The sequence below is a fragment of the Lonchura striata genome, chromosome 1, assembly GCF_050655825.1.
Source record: "Lonchura striata isolate lonStrDom1 chromosome 1, ASM5065582v1, whole genome shotgun sequence".
Taxonomy (NCBI): domain Eukaryota; kingdom Metazoa; phylum Chordata; class Aves; order Passeriformes; family Estrildidae; genus Lonchura; species Lonchura striata.
Window position 1 is genome coordinate 66,995,961 of NC_140703.1, and position 22,840 is coordinate 67,018,800.

At 40.0% G+C, this 22,840-nt stretch overlaps 1 protein-coding gene across 30 annotated transcripts in view; it reads left to right on the forward strand.

The window, feature by feature from the left end:
• The first annotated feature begins 21,896 nt into the window (after positions 1–21,896).
• SUPT20H (SPT20 homolog, SAGA complex component) overlaps positions 21,897–22,840 on the forward strand; it is a 29,717-nt gene continuing 28,773 nt past the window's right edge. For 26 of the 30 annotated variants that reach the window (XM_085578762.1, XM_085578782.1, XM_085578840.1 and 23 more), the window contains exons 1-2: positions 21,897–21,964; positions 22,655–22,752. In XM_085578762.1, the coding sequence (XP_085434888.1) occupies positions 22,735–22,752 (18 nt within the window). In that variant the 5' untranslated portion in view covers positions 21,897–21,964; positions 22,655–22,734. The remainder of the gene's footprint in view (positions 21,965–22,654; positions 22,753–22,840) is intronic. The other 4 variants (XM_085578771.1, XM_085578821.1, XM_085578869.1 and 1 more) reach the window with 1 other exon arrangement.

Genomic DNA, 22,840 nt, shown 5'->3' on the forward strand with positions numbered 1-22,840 from the left:
TCTTGTTTGGGTACCATGGGACTGGGACCCTATCTAAGGGTCTTCATCCTTTAACACAGGCTCTATGTTCCTTGCAGAGCAGCCCAGCAACTAGTGCACCCCAAGAGGCCTGAAAATGTCAAAAGACACTATGTTGGAGATACAAGCCTCTTTCACTACTCAGAAGATACAGTCCTTGAGGAATTGCTTCAGTAAGCTGACCTGGATATTACTTCTCATTAAGGCAAATATCTCATCATCAGTACTGTTGAAAGCTTCTAAGTGACCTGACAGATAAGCATGGGTAACTATACATTGCTCATTGTTAGGAAAATTTATCCCAGTTTTAATGACAACAAGATGGAATCAATTCTGTGAGCCAAATGGATGATGGGGTAAAATATAAGCAAATATTATGTGGACATATAAATGGTATTTAGGCAGATACTCCATAAATCTACTGAAGAACAAAGGGTGTTATAAAGGTTGTCAGATGGCTTGAACTTACATAAATTAGATGTGTTTCCATAGTGTTTTGAGACAATTCCCGGTCTTGTCAGTCTTTAATCTTTCAGTAGGGGAACCTTACTAATTGAAGAGCTCTTTAAGGAATTTTTATACAAAGTTAATGGAAAACCACTTGAAAGAGTAGTTAAATCACCATGAATTCAAGAACCTTCTTCCTGATTTAAAACTTTGTCTAAGTGAATAGCTCTACAAAAGTGTAAAAATCTACTGTATGACCAGGAGAATTGTCTTTCTTACCTGGTTTTATCTATAATCCAAGTGTACCTACAGCAGATTCAAAACAAGACCTAAATATTCTAAGCTTCTCAAGGATAAGTCTAGAGGTAAACAGTGCATCACCTATTCTAGGTAAGGAAGAAATGACCACATTCAAATTGAAACATGTCATTGCAAGGGCCAAAGCTCCATACTCCACATTATATCATGAAAAGGTAAGGGAGGGTATGGGGAGTGTGTGTCTGTCTGCCTGTCTTTTTTGACAGAAATTTCCATTATTATTCTTAGCAGCACTGAAGCAAAAAAAGAGCACAGTTGTGAGGGGAAAACCACCAGAGGGAAAAAATACATGAAAGTATTCCTATTCACATTAGCTTGGATGTCTAGACATAAAATGTGATAAGTTATCAGTAGCATATTAACTTAACACAGGGCCTTTAAAGATTCATATGCAAGCAATGAACTTGTTTTATATTTGTCCCTGGCTGGCACAATTCATGATCATTCTAAGCCAATAGCTGTAGACACATGTCAAGTGTGAAAATATCTTTAGCATCTTTATTTGAATTTTATTGCTTGTTCGCTTTTTACCCTGCTTCTTCCTTTACAAATTCTTTATGCTTGTGGAAACTGAAATCTTTCTCCATGAATTCTCGCCTTAATTCTGAACCAGGTATAATTTAAGAAGCTACAGACTATACTTTTCCAGTTAGGCTTAGTGAAGTACGTATGGATATTTGAAATAAAAGAAAGATTTACTAAATTTAGGGCTGGAGATTTTCTGTTGAAAAACTGGCTATTAACAGAATTTAACTTGTAACTCTCGTAAGTCCAGAGTAGATAAACTAGACAAAAAGCACCCATAAGGAATTTTGCATGCAAGTGAGATAGAGTATGCTGAGCTGGAAGTAGCTGTCCTAGTGATATAAGGTGAATACAGCAATACAGGCTCTTCATCACATGAACACCCATACACAGAATGCACACAGATATGCAAAAAAAAGAAAAAATAAGGAAGTAAGTTTTTTATAATAGAGCTAAAACTTTACATAGAATACACAGAATATAGCAGACATAAAAGAGACAAAATTACTTGCTACAAATTCCCTCAAATTTACATGAAACTGTAATTTTCTTCTCTGTTGAGAAAATAAACATAAATCCTTCAAACAGAAGCACATACAGGTAGACTGTAAGAAAAAGCAGATCACAGCATATTTACAGTCTTTGCTCACATAATGAAAGTAAACTGGAAAAGGAAGTACATAAATCAAAGTTCATAGTGATTCCTATGCCTGAAGTGTGGGACAGGACATCAAATCTTCTACTTCTATCTTTGACCTCAAGACAAGGTATTTAAATCCATTCACTGAGACTCACATACATGCCTTCATTTCCAAGGAAGGTGAAATGTGGCCACTCAATTAAAGACTCATTCAAATTCTGGCATAAAACAGGTTCTATTTTCCCCTTATTTCATTTGCTCTACACAATAAAATATTGTTAAAAACTTACCTAAATGAGTTAGTAAAGGATTTTAAAAGAATAAGAATTTTACTATTGCAGATTCTCTCTGAGTATTTTCTAAGGCTTTTTAATAGACTATCTTAAAGGTGCTTTATAGTTCTTAAGCAGTGGTAGTCCAGATGCCTTAGTAAAAGGTTAACTACTTTTGGATTCACTGCCATTGTCTTGGTAGGCCCCAAAGAAGTTTCTGTAATACCAAAGGAGAAAGACAATAACTTCACAATTAGGAATCAAACTTCTTAGTCAGAGCTTCATGTTTTACTGGAAAATGTGGGCTTCTGTTCATAGGAATTGGAGTCTGGATTGATTCTGACATCTAACAAACAATGACCAATTCTCACGTAAGTGAGAATCACTCCCACCTTCCCCACAGGACCTTCTTCATTGCCTGAATTAGTCATTTAGTCAGACTGATATCTCACCACCACAAATACGCAGATTTCTAAAATCTGTAAAAAAGAACAATTGAAATGAAAGGCATTGATTATGTTTCCTCATGCAAGGAAACAAATATATAGTAAGGATGACTGACATTAATTTGTAAATGCCTAGAAGTCATCAAAACTCACTGTTCCCACAGATAAATATTTTGCAGCATACTTCACTTGTCCACAATAATAAAATCAAAGTATTATCTCTGTGAGCCACAAGTATTTCTTAGTTACAACATATTTAACCTGGACATACTCAGAGACTAATTATTTGCTACAAATGTCTGTTAAATTTATACAAAACTAATATTTTTCTTCTCTGCTGAGAAAATAAACATAAACACTTCAAACAGAAGCTCAAACCAGCAGACTGTCAGAAAAAAAAGCAGATCACACCATGTATACACCTTTGCTCACATGCTGAAAGCAAGCTGGAAAAGGAAGTGTGTAAATCAAAGCACCAGTTCATATTGATGCCTACAGCTGGAAAGCAGCTCCCAATGCTCAATACACATATATGCAGCTGTACTCTCTGTCTCTTTAGCACCACTTTTCCCACAAAGGTAGGTCAGCACCTCCCAATAGGTCCTCTGGGAACGGCCAAAACCAGGTGACATTGTCTACAACAGGCCATATCCAAAACCACATCCTTCCACCTCATCCACAAGTGGAAGTTGAGCAATTGGAAAACATCCCACCATTGGGGCATAAACCCAGCTCACATTTTGACAGTGAAAGCACTCACATATGACTCAGCTCCACAGAGCAGGGACACTCCCAATCCCTTTACTTCTGCTTGTTCTGAAAATAGGTTAATGAAATATTTTTTTTAAATTACTCTGCTATATATTGCCTTTTCATAATCTTTTTCAGATGTTCACCAATTTGTTATGATTTGTGTTGTCATAGTGACTGGAAGTCTCAGGTGACACAGAGGGACTCTTACTGCAAAGGACACACTAAAATGTACTGAGTCAAAGTTCCTCTGAAGAGATAATTTAGGATTAAAATGCTCTGATTCCTGAATGGAGACAAGAAAAACAGGGCTGTTGATGAAACCCCAGAACCTTTTCTTCTGTGGAAGGAAGTAAAATGTACTAAACCACTTACAAATCACCCTCCAAACTTCTCCAGTAAAGATTGTGGAATGTAAGGAGATGAAAGCTAGTGACACTTTAAATCACACACTGCAATTTGCTACTTAATTAGTTAATAAATAGCAAATTCAGCTGCCCTCACATGAGAGGGGTGAAAGGAGTGGGAAAGCATTAACCTTGCTTTCTCCTCTTTTTCACAGGAGTTGAGGCTTAAGGCAGAATATACTGATGAGAATGTGAGGGAAAGTGGTTTGCTTGCAGACCCACAATGTCTGGAAACAATACCCTGAATGCAGATTTTAAGAATAACATCTCAGGGTTGAGCACAAAATACTTAACTATATTAACTCAATGCTTTATTGCTTTTTCCTCAAAAAACTGTACAAAAACCCCACAGACAAACTAAACAAGACCAGTAGGAGAAAACCTGACTGGGTAAAGAAAGCCCTGTATCTCAAGAAGGAACATCCCTGTGGTTACAACAGTTTTAAGAGATTTTTTTCTTTCTAAATCATTTTAGTAATTTATTTCTTTGTTCAACAAGATGAAGTGCAAAGTGGGGATGAACAACATCAGGCAGAGGTATATGTGAAATACACCCACATATACCAGGTGAAAAGCAGCTTGACAGAAAATTACCTGGGGGCTCTGGTGAACACTAAGTTAAACACGAGCCAACAATATGCCTTTGTTGAGAGAAGCCAAGGTTAACCTGGACTGCATTAGGCACAGCATTGCCAGGAGGTCAAGAGGGGTGATCCTGCCTCTCTGACACTGGTGAGGCTGCCCCTGCAGTATTGTGTCTATGTGGGGCTTGTGAATGCAACAAAGACATGGACATACAGTAGAGAGTGCAATAAATGGCCACAAAGATGACACAGGAACTGGACCATCTCCCCTATGAAGAGAGGCTGAGAGAACTGGGACTGTTCAGATTTCAGAAAAGAAGGCTCAGGTAGATCTTATCCATGTTTATAAACACCTGAAAGGAATGTTTAAAGAAGATAGAGCTGGGGTCTGCAGTGGTGCCCAGTGAAAGGACATCAGAAAATGGGCACAAACTCAAACACAGAGATGTCATCTGAACATAGGAAACATCTTTTCTTGCTGTGAGGATGACCAAGCACTGGCATGCGTGGCCCAGGGAGCTTGTGAAGTCCCCATCCTTAGAGATACTCAAAACCCAACTGGGCACAGTCCTGATCAACTGGCTTTGAGTGGCCTGGCTTAAGCAGGGATATTGGCCCAGACAACTTCCAGATGTCACTTGCAATCAATTATTTTGTATTTCTGTGACAATAAGCAGTTATATTAATATTTACAATTGCATACTTATCTTTAATTTATTTCATCTTTTCTTTTCTTATTTCACATTTGATAAAGTAGCTGTAAAGAATGAAATGCAGAAAAGACTTACCGCACCACACCCTCACACGGCCTGTCATGTAAACACTTTGTTTTTTGTTAACTGTAAATGTTTAGTATACTAAGACCAGGATTTATCTTCTTTAATTCTGTTTATCTAAGTAACTAAGTAACTTATTTGTCTAGGCTCCTGCTGCAAGCAGTACAGCTCATTACAGGCCTTGTTAACTGTGGTTAAATGGACATTTTTATGCAACAGAAACCTGAACTGTCACCAAAAGGGAGGTTTCCACATTCCCCATGCTCCTGCATCCCTCCAGGGAAATAGAGAGTACACTGGAACCTGATTTTGCTTATTCCAGCAGCTGCTAAAAGAGACACAGAAGGAGCAATGGCATGAAAGAAGCCATAGGCATGCTGACTTAGAGGGGGCCTCTGGCCATGACTTCAGTCTACTTTTCTCCACTGGCTAAGGAGAGGTTTAAAAAAATCGCTCATATTAGGCTGTCTGCTAGAAAGAAATTCATCTCTTCTGTTGTAATTAAATGAATTTAATATAAAATCTGATCAGTTCAGCTGTGTCCCAGCAAAACCCTACAATCTCCAGTGGTCCAAAATCAAGTCTTGTGTGTCTGCACACAGTTCCCAGTGATGAAAATATATGCTGGGGAAAAAAAAGACAGAATTTTATTTTTTTAACTTTGATCAGACACCTTTACATCAATTATTAGAATTTTAAACTTACTGAGAGTATGAATCAATACCCTGGTTAATATCTAGCGCTATGTGATAAAAGTGAATGTGAATAACAAATAATCTGAAATTATCTACTGAGAAGTTCCACTTAGGCACAGAAAAACACATTTAAACACAGCATGATAATAACAAAGAATGTGCCAGTTACCCAGAATAACACTGAAAGAGAAAAAATGCTTTATCTGTGGTAATAATGTGATACACAAAAACTCTCCCAGAAGGAATGAGATCAGACTCCAGTCATTTTTTATATGGTAATTTTTCATCTGTTCTTTAATCTAATTCATCATTTATATTCAAGATTTGCATATTTCACTCACTGGACATCTGTGTTGCTTTCAGTCTATCTTGTCTGACACAATCCCATAAATGCTCCCATATGTCAATTACTTCATTCTAGTAAACACAGAAAAGGGATGAGGGTGCCAATGAATCTTGCTAAACTTCTCCCATAACTGAATCACTGTGGCACAAAAAATAAAATACTATAAAAGAAGCACTAGGAAACAATCACAAGAAACAGCTGCCTAGATTCACAGACTGGATTAAAGCAACATAGCTGATGTTGGAACCTCTGGGGCTATGACTCAAAGGAGAAACAGACTGTGGCTATTCAGGCTACTTCTCAGGCTTTTGCTGAAGTGTTACTCAGCGATACCCTGCCATCCTTCTGCTCCAAGCAATCACCTACTGACTGTTGCATGTCCAGAAGTCCTTGAGAAGAGCCAGAGACACCTGTGCAAATCTGTTACACATCCACAGTCTAATCCAGGGGACATGGAAAACTAAGCATCTCTAAGTTTTGAAAACTTTCTATCCAAAGTTCATTCTTGTTCAAAGAGCAGGAAAAAAGTGAGCTTGAAACAATCCTACCAGAAATGTTAACACTTATCTGCCAGAGATACAAATATTTGCTTTCATATAAGTGAAGAAACTTCCAGAAACTATGCAATAACTTTCTGAATACTGAAATCACCAGTCTGTTAGAATATTTGGTGGTGTTCTCAACCTTTATAATCAATTTCTAAATGTCTAATCAATGTCTAAAATGAAGAAAAAACATTCATTCATATGGCAATCTGTGTGGATTTAAAAAGTGTGTTAGCATGTAAAATTCTCAAAAAATAAGGACAATATTGGAACTTATGAATATAAGAACTGCCTTTCCAGCTACAAAAAGAGGTTCGTTTGATTGAACAGTGCCCTCCAACATTTGATTTAAGGAAAAGAGAAGAAAAATATAAGTATGGAGAGATATTATTTTAATAATATTTTCTTCATTTCCCACAATTTCCAATCCAGAGACCACCATTACTGAGTTATGCAGAACATCTTTCACCCCTTTGACTTACCAGAAATACCCTTTCTTCTCTACTCGTATAATGAGAGATTGTATAAAGTCATTCTCTTATTCAATCTCTCTACCAAAAAGTATTCAGAAACTATGAAAAGTAATTTCTGGAAATGCCCTTTCCCATTTATATCACTAAATAAAAATGCGTAAGTGAAGTTCAGAAGCTTCCCCCGTATTTTTCTTCCATTTCTTTTTTGCCATTGTATCTTTTTTTTTTCTAATGAAGAAGCTATAAACTTACAAGAAGAGAGAAAAAAAAAAAATATAGAACAAATCTTAAATGTTATTCTAACTCACTCTAAGAGGAAAAGGAACAAGGAAAGAGTAGTTGTGAAAAATCCCCAAACCATTTATTCCAACTCTTGCTGGGTTTACAAGAAAACTCCAGCTGGAAACCTTAGCTAGACTATATTCCAAGCCATGTAGTTTTAACATTTATCTGTCCAAAGAATATCTATGATATCTGCTATGCAAGTCATGTGTTATTTGCACCATGCTGGGGGCATAGAGTGGCTGCAGGAAAGGAAAATCTATCAGTGACAAATCAGATACATAATGAGGGAATGATATAATCTGTTTTTTATTGAAACCCCTCACACCCTTTCCATTTGAGTGCTTCGGTAACTTTCTCCACATTTACAGAGGTTACACTTTTTCTAAAAATGGGCCTGATTGAAGAGTGGGATTTTTTCTAAAATCATAACAGGAAATATAAAATAATTATGTCTCACTGGATAAATTTTCAGCTGTTTTTTCTTTGGATAATTAGAACAACTCTGAAGCAATATAATTAAGAGGTAAAGCTTACTGGTCAACTTAATTATGTATTTTGTAGTTATACAAGAGAAATCTGGTGCCTAAGATGCTGGTTTGTTGATATCTGGAGAGCAGACTTCTGTCTTCTGTGAGAAGCTGCCTCCCCATTGGACTGGGCCACTTTCCACCCAGCTTCATGATGAATGCACCATTGGCATTGCACCAAAGCCGAGCCCATCAGAGACACAGGTAATGTCTCAATGATAACATATTTTGAAATGGGTGAAAAATGCTGCACAGCAGCATCGGGGAGAGAGGAGTGAGAAAATATGAGAGAAACAAGCTTGCAGACACCAAAGACCCTGGAGAAGCAGAGGGAGGAAGCGCTCCAGGTACCAGAGCAAAGATTCCCCTGCAGCCTGTGATACAGACCATGGTGAGCCAGGTTGTTCCCCTGAATCCCTGAGGATCACAGTGGATCAGATACCCACCTGGAGCCCATGGCAAGCCCCACATTGGAGTAGATGGGTGTGCCCCAAAGCTGCAGCCCATGGACATCCCACATAGGTGCAGGCTCCTGGCAGGAGCTGCATCTGTGGAGAAGAGACCACATTGATGCACATTTTCTGGTGGGATTTGGGAGCCCATGAGGGACCCACACTGTAGCAGTCCTTTCCTGAGGGACTCTTCCATGCTGTGGAAGGAACACATGGAGGAGCAAGTTTGTGAAGAATTGCCACCCATGGGAAGGACTCGCATTGGAGAAGGTCATGAAGGACTGTAACCTGTGTTTAAGGATCCCACACTGGAACATGGGAAGAGACCAGGGAATAAGGAGTAGCAGAGACAACATGTGATGAGCTGATCACAACCCCCATTCCCCATCCCCCCGTGCTGATGAGGGTAGGAGGAGATGGAGAGCTTGATAGTGAAATTGAGCCCAGGAAGAAGGGAGGGGTGGAGGGAAGGTATTCTAAGATTGTTTCTTATTTCTCATTATTGGCAAATAATAAATTAATTTTGCCAAGTTGAGTCTCTTTTGCCCATGATGGCAGTTGAAAAGTGATCCTTCTCTCCTTAGCCCACCTACAGACTTTTCATTGCATTTACTTCCCCTGTCCTTTTGATGGAAAGAGAGTGATAGAGAAGGTTGCTGGGCACCCTATGGCCCAGCAGGACATGAAAGCACTGGAAGGTAAGGGGTGTGCAGCATGCAAACTCTCACAGCTAGTGAATAAACCTTTACTTCTTGTGACCACAGAGCAGTGTTTGCTCAGTCTCCCTGCTGTGTCAATAATATTCCTAACTACATTTACAACATCTAAGACTGTGGCATTATTTGAGTGTTACCTGAGTCAACCAGTAGTGAACAAAATTTCAGCAAAATGTTAGACTAATATCTGAATCTAAAGTTGTCTCTTCTTTATAGAGAAACACAAACATAAGCCACACATACTCTGACCACTCTTTGTAATTCTCTGAAGTTCAGAAAGGCAACACAAATACCTGGAAAAACTCCATTTGAGGCATTTCCATTTATTCTTTGCTATGAATTCTTACTAATTTATTGTCATGAAATATTATCTACTTTTTGATATATGGTAGGGTAAATGGTGCATTTGAAAGAGGTAGCTGTCTGAAATGATATACAAGGTACTTATTGTAGAAGGCATTAATTTCAGACAGAAATAGAAAAAGGCAATGTCAGAGACTTCTCCAGATTACAGCTGGATCAACTTCAAAATCTGATTTTTTTGTCTAGCCATTCAGAATAGAAGAGTAAGGTTTTTCAATTAAGCCTGTTCATAGCATCTGCAGAACTGGAGAGTTGCTGTGTACATCAGAATAATGCTTGAGCTGCTTAAAAGAAAAGGTTATGAAGCCAAGAGAAAGAATATCCAGTATTTATAACCCACATCGTTAAATTTGCGATAAAACTCATAATGAAAGAAAATAAAAATTACACCAACTATATTAATTCTGAAGGATCCCAAAATTGCAATTAAGAATTACTTCCCAAATAACTGTAATATAGCAATACTTGAAAAGTTACATTATACTGTTCAGAAGGCCTTTCGTAAAGACAACACAGAGCTATACAATTTTTATTCAAATTTCTAATTTAAAAATGTATCAGTATTTTTTAACTGTCTGAGTAATACTGTGAACTTAAAACCAGGATTGGATTATTATATTATATAAAGTTTGTACCATAACTGCAGAACCAGTGTCCCACACTTGGGCATGAAACAAAAATCTAAGGTAGATTAACAGAGACATAATTAGCAGAATAGTAAAGGACAAAGGCTTGAACCAGTGTCAGACTTTGAAGATAAAATTTTGATGCCATCAGAGCTAGAGCAGAAGTCAGTGACCTTAGAGATTTCCAGTGACATGGACAATCTAGAACACCTGGACAGAGCTGACAGCTATGTTACAGGATTCACAGGGAAAAATGAGGAGCAGCTGAATTCCAGGAATGTACCCCTACCAGTAAAAAGGGCATTGAACTCACATACATAGGAAACAAAATCCTTTTCCCACCTATATAAGCAATTGATCCAGTTTACCCCAGAAGAGACACTTACAGGTGATCAGCTGAATAATCTTTTAAGAGTGTTGAGCTGAATTAATGCAACTGAATCCCACTCTGTTCCCCGTACTGATATCTTTATTATATCGTCATCTGAGGCACCTCACGTGAATGTGGAAACTTCTTTTGAGATGCAGAAGCTTAGGTGACTGAAGTCTGGGCATAATTCCCATCTTGGGTTCTTGAAGATACACACAGGGGAATGATACCTCCATACATATATCAGAATTTAAACCAGAAATAGCATAGCCTGTCTGGAATTCTTTAGTGATTACCAATTTATAGAAACAAATAGGATCCCTCAAGTATCAAGTCCACTTTTCCACAGCTGTAGAATGACAAGTCCAGAGTACACATCCCTTCCTTGCCTTCACACACATCAGAAGCCACGACACACTTTATTTCCCATACCAAATGTATATTATTAATACAAAAAACAGTAGCACCAAAAAATAGCCCTTGACACAGCAAGAGTTTAGACAATAACTAAAAGTACCATTGACTTGAGAATATGCAAACATATGGGACCTGTAAAGTAAAAAAGTTATGTTTCTTCTGAGGCAGCAGTTTGTCCTGGGCATGGTATTAACACTTTCAGCAAAACAAAACAAAGACAAAACAAAAAAAAAACCCTCAGATTGTGGAGGGACCCAGATTAGTGAAAATGCACTATGTTTCTTTGAAAGCCACAGGTTTTAGGCTGGTCAGCCTCTTCAGTAGGCCTACCTTCCTACACATTCTTCCAAGACTGAAATGAAATCCATAGACAAAAATTCCTTAAAATCATGAGGAGTAGCTGTTAGTTTTGATAAGACATTTATTTTTAACACATAAACAGAATTTACAAGCCAGCTTTTCAGTAACATATGGAATAAATTATCTGTGCTCATGTAAGAAAAACTGAATTTCAGCATCAGTTCAAAGTTTTGGATTTATTTGTCATTTACAGCATATATAAAAACATAATAATACATGAAAGAAAGAAAATTAAAAGCCAAAATAAAAAGAAAGTAAATTCTCATACAACAGCTTTCTGGATTCTCTAAACAAAAGGAGATACAGTGATCCTATCTGGAAAGCAACTAAAAGAAAATGGCTTTGAGATGATGTTCTCCTTAACAGACACACTTGAAGGTCATAAAGATGAAAAGCAGAGGCTGCCAACAGCTGGAAACAAACATATATTCTCAAGCAAAATTATGACCTGATATATAAGAAAAAGTTACATCATAAGGATACTTGGCCTTCTGACCATGTGATTTTTTTCCATGCTCTGTCAGTTGAGCAATATTTAATCTGACTTTTTTTTTCAGAACTACTTATTCATAAGAAACGCTATTATTTATACTGAACACCATTTTAAATTGACTTAAAACAGAGGCATATTGAAAAATTTTAAATTTTCAGACACAAAGATAATTGCAATACAATAGCATTCTTTCCTGACTTGAGGGGAAAAAATGAAGGCCCCTGCTGTCAGCTATTCCATTTATCAGTTATTAATTTTTCTACAGTTAAAACTAGTATTAAATAGCTTAATTCAGATTCCTTTAAAAGTTTCACCACAGCGGAGTCCCAAGTGTCATTTCAGGCATGTTAACTGGAAGTATAGCTCAGAACAATTACCATTTGGTATCTGTTCAGTCTATAGAGAAACTCTGCAGCTGGCTACGTTTCTGATATCAGAGCTCACCCAACACCTAGAATTCCACACCTGGGACTTGTCAGAAGAAATGTGCTTCTGATAGCTCTGAAAACTCAGCACCTATTTCATGCATAATAAAGCAAGTAAAGTGCTCCTCCAGGCCCAGGCCTGTTACCTTAAGAGCTCAATTCTTGAGGTATGTCCAGAACACAGGAAGTGTACCAATGTCTCCATAAGGGAGATTGAAGTGTCCCTCTTTCCATCATTGCACAATGATTATTAGAGTGATTAGCAAATATTTGTATGATGGTCCTTTAAGTCCACTCCTTTCTTGGGTGATTAAAGATACTGTTCCTGCTGTCCCATCCCCACAGCTCTAGATATTCAGAAAAATGTATGTTTCTAGCATAAGACAATGTGAGGGAAGAATGGAGAAAATATGAGTTGTTTTTGTTAGCTCCATTTAAACTGGGCCATTTTTCATTATTAAGAAAAGGTTCTTCAAATTAGATAGGGAGAAAGAATATGGAAGATAGTGAGGAAAAACCCGAGAAAGGGCTCATAAATGTGGATCTAATCTTTGATCATCTTTTGAGAGCAAGGACTGATGTTGCCATAATTTTGTTACTATGACTTTACCTTCAAAGGAATTCCTGTGCAATGATCCTGCTGCAGAGAAAGCTGGAAAATGTTATGATTAACAACACTGCTGTTTACAACAATTTCAACAGTGCAGTGTATATGATTTCCCAATCAGCATGTTGGCACTCATGAAACATCCATAGGTACTTAGATCTGCCTAACATAGTTACAGTATGTTTCCACTGCAAAAATGAGCATGCCAAAGCACTTACTTGCTCTGCCCCTTCAGCAAGCTGACATAGCATGGTGTGCATGCAGGCTGGTAAACCACCACCTCCCAAAACAGTGATCTTGGGCCAAATGCCAGTTAGATGGCAGAGATTTGTGCACGGGATCCATCTCCCAGAGCTTTGAAGTTGCACACACACCTCTCTGCATGTCCGATAGGACACACACACTGAATAACTTCAGACCCACAGATGCTCTCATATGGGCAGTTCCTGAACCCTCTGTGTCTTAACATGCTGCCTCTGGATGCTTATACTCCCAAAGCTCCAACTGCTTTGATTTTTTTATTACTTTTATCCATATCAGACAGCTTTACATGCTTTCTCAGTCATGCCTTCTTAGTTGGAGACAAAATTATTGGTCAGCAAAGGATTCACAACACACATAACCTATGCCTTGTCTTCAGACTCAGCAATGGAACAAAGAAAAGTGAGGTCCACAATTTCTTGCCAAGGCCAATTGCAATACAGCGGGTCCAAGTCTGCTATGCATTACATCTTAAGAGAGGAAAGGTCTAAGGCCTCAAAAACTAAAACCCATTGGCAAGATTACACTATGCTACAAGTGAGATGACCAACGATGGATGAAGAATTCCCCCATACATAGGGCCACCTTTGGAGCTCTCTGTGGAGAATTGGCCCTGAATATCTCCTCTGAGACCATCACAAGCCACCAGCCCATCTCAGTGGAGAAAAATATTGTCATTGGTTACTCTTCACTTCATTATGCCAACCTTTGCCAAATACTGGGTAACCAAATTAGTTTCAGAAAGCTTCTGACATGCAGAAAGGTGTATGAGATTGCTGAGGCTACCAACTACACCATCTACAGATGACTAATACATAGCAGCAATATTTGATTATTATTTTTGGTATAAGTAGTAGGACAGAGATGCACTGAACAAGTAACTTTTCTTAAACTGGGTGTCCTGAAAGACAGTATCACAGGAAAAGTAAAATGTGAGAGTCAAAAGGCTTAAACAACTGGGGCTTCGACACCACAGTTTGCTCATACTGCAACATGCAGTGGCTCAGCCAGGCCTGCAAAAAAGCCAAATTTTATTATCCTGGACTGTCAATGTGCTACAGCAAAATTTCAATAAAGTTTACAGTAACAAATAATTGCAACATATATCACCCTTCCTGCTACAGAGATAGGTAAGTTTGTTCTGCACCATCTTACAATAGTGTGAAAAATTTAGAAGAGTCCTCATAGCTTTTCCTATTTTTGGTTCACTAAGACAAGTTGAAAACTAATCCCAGCACACAGCCAAAAGTATTTCCTTTGCTAGGGAGTATTAATGAATGTACAAACCCATCACATCACATTCTCGTGCAAATACTGATATCAGACCTGCTCAGAAACATAACAACTTCCATTGTTCAAATTCAATCAAATTCTGTGAGTGTGAGATTTCAAAAAGAATAATAAAACCAATTATCATTGAAAGAATCTTAGTTATTCTGGATAAATACACAACTGTATATGTGAAATTTTAAATTATTTACTTCTTCAAAAATTTAGGGAAGGAGGGAGGTCTCACCCTCTGAAAAATTATAAAAATAAGCACTATCAAAACCTTTCAAACATCCTGCTCTCAGTTTAATGTTCAGTCTTCTGGCTCTCTCACAGTCCCTTCCATCTGTGGTTTTGCAGCTTCACTACTCCAGAGCCACACATGGCAGATGTCACATGTCAACCTGATCTGGGATTTGTTGACTACTGGTCAGGCAACATGGCTACAGGGCTGGTAGAATGCCAGCAAAGCCAGAAGCACAATCCCACTGTATGTGGCCCTATTGCAGCCACAGCCCTTCCCTGCAGCACCCCCAGCACTGGCTTGGAGCACACCTACTCCACAGGCAGGCACACATCCCTCCTGCAATGCCACAGGCACAGCATGGAGCTGCTGCTGCTCTTCTCACCCCCACCTGCAGGCACACATCCATAGAACAAAAATAGATCAAAATGAGAAATGAGTGTTGTGTGTTTAAACACACACTGATCACTTGAGAGAGATGTCCCAGAAATTTTAGATGTTGATCTCATAACGAACAGGGGCAAAGAAATGACCATCACTGCCAGTCTGGGTGAATGCTAATTTCTCATCTCTTCAGGTTGCCTGTTCTTGTCACAAGGTAGACCTGGCCTTGTCAGACATACAGTCAATACAGGAGAAAAAAGAATGTTTTCTTTCTTACACCAGAAGCAATATGAAGCTCCTCATCTGCCTTCCCTTGGCTTTGTCATACACTGATGTAGTAAGAGTGTTAAGCCTTTGTATAGGTTTGCTATGAGCCTTGTGGCTCTCCTTGCTTTAGCATGCATGGATTTTTCAAAAGGAACACTACAAAAGAGCAAAATAAAGGGTGAATGAAGTACTGATCATGTGCTGCATTTTAGTTACTCATAACAAGATGAAATCAGTTCCTATTACCAGCAAGCAAAGTACAGAAGTCCCACGACACATATGTCAAATGTGATGCTGAAGACCTTGCCCCTGCTTTGGATTACCAACTATCAGTATTACAATCCCTTCCTTTAAGATGTTGCTGAGAAGGTTACAGGACTTGAATTAACCCTTGTTCTATGGAACAAAGAAAAATTCCTTTTATCCGTCTCTGATCTTCTTTAAGTAGATACTTAGATAACCAGTGTATAAAATGCAATCACAAAGCTGGATCTAAAACTGCAATAGCAATTTCATAGAAAATTAGAGATATAATAATTAAAAAATAGATTTGATATTTTTGTCACTGCTCTATAATTTTATAATAACTGTGGATCTGCCAAACTTATCTACTTCAGTACTAGAAAATACAATGGATTATTTAATATTAATTTCATTATGTAACGTATTCTAAATTTCCATAATTTAGAAGTCTCTCACATAACTCTCACTTCTGGCAATCTCTTAAGAGATTTCTCCCTAGCTGATTTTTAACTATTTACCTTAGCAGTACAGCCCTGACCTCTAGTGGGTTCAGTGAAACAATATTGCAGAAAGGATAAAATGCTAACTTGGTTTCATAAACAATATCTTTTAAACCTGGAAAATGTAGAAGTTCCAGCAAAGCCATGCAATCAGCCAAGGAATAGCTGTTTTATTAAACAGATGAAAATTAATTGCAGGCTAACAGCAGTGCTGTGTTTGCACTATGCCAACATCCATCTGGTTGATGAGGTGTTTTGATTCTCAGCAGATGACTGCCCATTCCCATTGGGAGCTCTGTATTAGGTAAACCCCATTATTAGGCTCTTAGTTATCTGCAAAGTTTGCTTGACTTATCTTTTTTTTTGCTAACTTACCTTCAGACAAGAGATACCCTATGATTGGATTCAGAATAAACAAGTAAGACAGGTTAGGGATAAGTACATTCCAATATTTCTACAATCTAAGAATTAGATTAAGACCTGATTGCTTGAAAGGCCTAAAAACCTCTACTACATTGAGCAAAAATTTAACACTTGCATGATACACTCCAGTTACTCAAAGACTGAGGATCTTAGGCTTCCTGTTATTTTTACCCCAGTGTGAAAATTAAATACAGATCTCTGAATAAACCACTGAAATTATTTTCCAAATAAGTATGGGAGGCTTCCACATAAAGACTGCAGAATATATGCAAGAGACAGCATTAAATTCAGCTGCGTTCATCTAGCAGGTCAAAGAAAGACACAAAGTGATAGGAATGACATCTGCCCCTTTGAAATTCCTGACACAGGATAAATGATGCATGGATGGACTTAACAGGATAGCCACAGATACTCTGCCATACTCCTTCCTACATGTCTTACAGTCTCCAGCACAGAAGTCTCATGAAAGCACTCATACACCTGATTCTCTTTGTCACATTATGTATCTACATTAATGAATATAATGTTCTTCTACTTTGCTGTGAACTAAGCAAACAGGAATCAGGCCAAACTAGGCAGGCAGAATATAATGAAGGTGACACTATTGAAATGAATAATAATACTACTAATAATAGTAACTAAAAAATTAAACAACTATACCTCTTTCAAAGAGTGACAAATGTGCTGCACTTTCACATCATCTGTAAAAGTTAAAAATGCAAATATGCAGATATGCTTTCCAGATTCTGAGTACTGCAAGAGAAGGCCAACAAGTCTGTTACTTATAAAGTCTGGACTACTCACTCAGAACTCTCCATCCAAAAATTAATTATGTAGAAATAATACATTTCTTTGCTTATTAATTACAGAAGATGTTCAGTAAAATACATGATTTTTAATCTTTTAAGGAGAAGAAAACATCCTATTTGTATCCTTACTATAGTTTTATTAATTCAATATTTACATTAATTTTGTTCATAATACAAGCACATATATTATACTTTGCCAAATAAAAATAATTTGACAAAAATTTCTAGGGATCCTGAGGCTGCCCTTAACTTTGTTACAATGCAAGACTTACACTCAGACATCATTGACTTAATTAGAGGGCCCTTGTTTTATTGTTCCACTACGGTTTGCCATGACAACCTCACTGTTTAGTTGACTGTTTTGATTGGCCATATTGGACCAACTGGTACTGGACAAAATTCTCTTCCCAGAAATACTTAAATATAATAGTTTCATTGTTAGCCTCCCTTTATGTGCTAGCAAGCTAGGTAAGTTTGGCATCATAGTCTCAATTTTTTTGGCTATATCTGTATTGCCTTAATTTCTCCTTAAAATGCCTTTAGTGCCAAACTCCTCCAACCACAGGTTCCTTGGCTCTTGGAAAGAATATGACACCTACTCCAAATCCAAGTAACAGATTGAGCTAGCATCATGAGACATTAATTACTATAAGCATGCTTTGGCATTCTCATAAGGGCTTCTATGTAAGCCTCAAGAAAAGGACCAGTCAGAGCAGCCTTCCTATATTAAGTACAGCCTGCATTGCATAACCTCTTCAGGCCCAAGCTAATGTTGCCTTGCTTGCCTCCAGATCATCAGGGAGCCAATCTACTCTGACTACTGTCCATGTCCTCAGTTTTTACTTCCTTCTTCCTGTCTTTCTCAAGAAAACAGAAAAAACTGCACCCAAAAATCAGTCCTAGAAACCTCAGCCTCTGGCTTACTCCATGTGGCTCACAACGTTTCAGACTTACGACCTCTATTAAATTTCCTTGCTTTATTTGCTATCCTGATGTCCTGGGTTGTAAGATAAGCTTGTATTCTATTTGCCATCTGTTGAAGGCAAACCTGTTGGGCAGGTTTTGTTATTTTTTCCAAGAACCGGTTTTGCTCCTAAGAGGTAATGGTTTGTTAGTGGGCCATTGACTGATTCAATGCAGGGCTGGTAACATAACACCATCCTATTGTGAGATGTTCCACCCAGAGGGGGAAGCCAAGCACTCTATTATTGTTTAAAGGGGTAGCTTTTTGGGGAGACGAGGCAGCTCTCTGGGCGGGACTCCGAGAGAAGCAGCTCTCTCTCTCTCTCTTCTTCGCGGGATCTCGCGGCGAAACAGCCGGTGAGGCGGCGGCGGCGGAGCTCGGAGGCAACCCCGGCGCAGAGGAAGACCGTCCCCACTGCCACCAGATCTTCAGAGGAAAACTATACCCTTCTAAAGATCACCACTGCAGCTGCAGTTCATCATCCACTGCAAGGGGAGCAATCACCCAGCAGGACTGATACTGGCACCCCGAATCCTCAGGTTCTGGATTTTTCCACTGGTTTTGTTTGTACCGATTGCATTTGCCTTTTTAAATTGTTGTCTAGTTTTCTCCTAGTAAAGAATTGTTACTCCCATTCCCATATCTTTGCCTGAGAGCCTTTTGATTTAAAACTCCTAGTAATTCAGAGGGAGGGGGTTTACCTTCTCCATTGCACAGGAGGCTTTAGCCCTCCTTCGCAGATTCCTGTCTTGTCGAACCAAGACATCTGAAAAGGACTGTTAAGTCCCAAATTAATTCTCTGATAGTCACATTTCTGTGTGCAGAAATGCAAGCCAGCCTTTACCCACTTTATCTCCCACTGATCAGTTTATGCTGTGTCTAATAGGAACGGACAAGTTTCTATTAGGCAAGTGGGGAACAATGAAGAAAGGATGGAATTAAACATGCTTATGTCACAAAGCATAAGTCAGAAAATTCAGAAAGTCAAGGCTGTTTTTAAGGTGTCTCTACTAAGCATCTCAAAACTGGGGTATGAACTTAGAGAAAGGCTCAATTTGAGATGGAGACAGGTAATACTAGATGTCTCTATGTGTTACTGCTCCCACAGACAGAGGAACACTTCAACACAGCCAAGAAGTCCCAAGGGAGTGACTTGGTTGACCAGCAGGAGGCTAAGACAGGGATAATTTTTCCTGCTGAAGAACACAGATCCCTCAAGTTCTGTGCTACACTTGCCAAACCTCTAAAATTCTATTTAAACAGTCAAGTTAGAAAAAACTGCCTACAAAAGAATGGATTGTTATACCTGACAAGGTGTATCTGACTTTAAAAGTAAATGGAAGCTGTGGGGTTTCTTTGTCTGCAAATAATTTAAGTCCTGCATACAGATTCAGGACTCTATAACCAGGGTAGGAAATGTTACCACAGGGATTTATAACTACCCACACAGAAAGTCAATGACATAATTGATTTAGAATTCAGAAGTTCATGGTTGTTTGCCCTAAGTTTCATCCACATGCTTACAAGTCTATGTCACTTGAATCAAGCACTTTCTACTCACAGCATGCTGTCACTTTTTTAATGTTATACTCAAATGAGAGGAACCATACTTGAATCACTGTCTCAGCTTCAGCATATAAATCTGACTCATAGGCCTGTAAGCCATTTAATTTTGAAAGAGCATAGGAAAATGAAAAACAGCTTTGCAATTTTGTACTGGGACAGGTCTATCATTATGGCTACAAAACACTGGTACTGCCAGGCATACAGCACAGAAATTTAGAAAAAAAATTAGGTTAAAGGATGGCACAATTGCATCCTCAAAGGAGCTTCAAAATTGAATGAAATGCAGCTGCTGAACGGTTGGACTATGCACCTATTTAGTGTCTAGATGAGTCAAGGAAGAATTGCCACCTGCTCCTGCTCCAGGACAGGATTCTGGTTATTTTTGCTCTGGTATTCAGGAACAACATGGGCTCCAAAAAAAAATCAATAAACTAGCCTACCTATTGCTGAAAATAGGTGGCCAACTTATTTATGCCCACAGCTGAAGAGCAGTAATCTCATCAGATGTTCTTATTCTATGCACTGAGAACCTCTGAGAGGCCCTAGACACAACCAGCAATTGATTCCCACCATTTTGGCTATGCTGTGAGACATAGAAGGGCTACTAAGAATCCAGTGCTGAAAGTAAAACAGCGACAGCAACAAGACAGAGTACCTGGGTAGTCCTACAAGAAGCACTCCACTCTATCCAGAGCTACCTGGAGCTCCCAGTGTCTACATTTTCCTGAGTTTTCAAGTCATCCCTTGCTAGGACATGTCAGCACCATAAGGTTAACAAAGGCATTGAAGGGCGGTGGTAGGTGTGGTTTTTCCTGCTGGATCTCAGGGTACCACGTTCGCTCATTGCTGTGAACAAATAAATTGTTGCTCAGTCAGAATTGCTAGAAAGGTCTGGGAAAAACGTGCTACAAGTCATAAAAGTGCTGTGCCCAGCGATATATGCACAGTGTGTGGTGTAGATGTGCCTGGCAGACCTTGAGCATGGATGGTCATGACCTCCATTGGGCCGTGGACTCCCTAGACCCACTTCCCCAGGGAAGTGATTGAAGCACCCAGCTTAACACAGCTTCAGAAGTGTTATGAACAAAACAGCCTGGCTGGGACACTTGGCTCGAACTAAGTACTGACATTGAAATGTTAATTAGCTAATCGCTCCTGGGAATCACCTACACCCCCACCCAAACTAGGACTAGGATGCAAAATAAGCCAGTGGAATCATGGGAGGGGGTTTTGGGGATGAAAAACACCCCAAAATGAAAAAGAGGGGCACAGTAGAGGGGGCTGGATGGGTGTGCTGGTTGGGGAAAAGGGAACCCCATCCCTAGTCTGTGTTTAACTTGTCACTATAACCTGCAGAGGACCAGATTGGACTGGGCTGTGGGAAGCAGGCACAAAGAATGGAACACTCTACCTGGTGTTACCAGGAGGAAAGGAGAGGGATAGCTACTGCTGGATCTCGGCAGCAGGCTCTGCACATCCCCCCTCCTATGGCTACCAGTGTGCCAAGAGGAAAGGAGAGAGGACGATCTGCTGATCGGGACTTCAGCTACAGACTGGACACCTTTTCACCTCCGGCTACCAGCGTGCCTCGGAGACTCCGGCTACCAGCGTGCCTCGGAGACTCCAGGGACAGACTCTGCAGCCTTCTCGCCCTTCGGCTACCAGAAGAAGCTACACCACTTCCCCTGCCGAGCTGACTTTTTAATAAAGAGCTGAACACTAATAAAGGAATAAAACCTGTTCATTTCAAGAAGTGTTTGGACACTGCTCTCACGCACATGGTGTGACTCTCAGTCCTGTGCAGGGCCAGGAGATGGACATACCAAACCCCTTCAAATATCCTTACAGCATCCCTGACACGCACAGGGTCCTAGCCTGATCTTCACAAGGGCATTAAAGCTGCCACTTGCAGCGCAGTCCAGGCGCTTTGCAAACTAAACCACCAAACCCGTCCAACTCCTGGGCACCTCTGCGTGACCCCCAGGCACCCGCAGCCCGCCCCGCCGGCGCCGGCGGTCCCGCGGCGGCCTGCCCGCCCCTTCCGGCGCGGCTCGGAAGCGGCGGGGCGGGCGGCCGGGACGCCGCGGCGGGGGCGCTGCGCGGGCGGGCGGCGGGGCCGCTGCGCCGGGGGCTCCGCGGGACAGGCCGGAGGTACCGGCGCTCGGCGGAGCCACGGCCGGGGAGGGGGCGGCGGGACGGGGCCGGGCGGGGCGGGGCGCGGAGGGAAGGGAAGGGACGCGGGGGCCCGGCCTGCGCCCTTGGCTCTTGCCGGCCCGGCCCGGCCCTTCCCGGCCGCTGCTGCCGTCGGGGCCGCGCCGCTCGCTCTCAGCCCGGCGGGGCCGCGGAGGGGGTGGCAGCAATTCTCTTTATTTCTTGATTGACAGCCTGCTATGAGTCAGTTTTAAGCCAAACAATGCTGGAAGACAGCGCTAGTGGAGGAATTGGCTATGGAATAGCACCTTCTCAAAAGAAAAACAAAAGAGCTGATGCAGTGTGTTAAACACTCTGCTTTTCATTCAGTGTGTTAGCCTCCTGTGCATCTGAGGATTGACATTTGGGATAGCCTAGGTAGATCTCTGCAATGGAGAAAACTATATGTACATTTACATGCTTATTGCTTTACTATTGAATAAAACTAAGGTAAAATGATTGTGAAAAGTAGTAGTGGTCATTGGAGTGAGAACCTCCACACTAGCAGCGGATGGAACACTTGTTCCTACTCTTGGAGGAAACTGCTAATGACATTCAAGTAGAATTAAAAACCAAAAGTGTTGCATTTAAATAAATACCCATTTAGTTTCTCAATGGTATTTTTTTTCTCCTTGAATTTTTTGTTTTCAGTACCCCAGGTCTAACCATCAAATATGATTCTTTGCCAGCTACACAAAACTCCTTGAGTACTTCTTTTGCCATTTGGCCACATGGCTTCTACTACAATGGTAAGTTAGGATTTAGCTCATATAATTTCAAATCTTTTTGTTCTAGTCTGCTAGCTGTCTGCCTGATGAGGAGAATGCTATTAATATT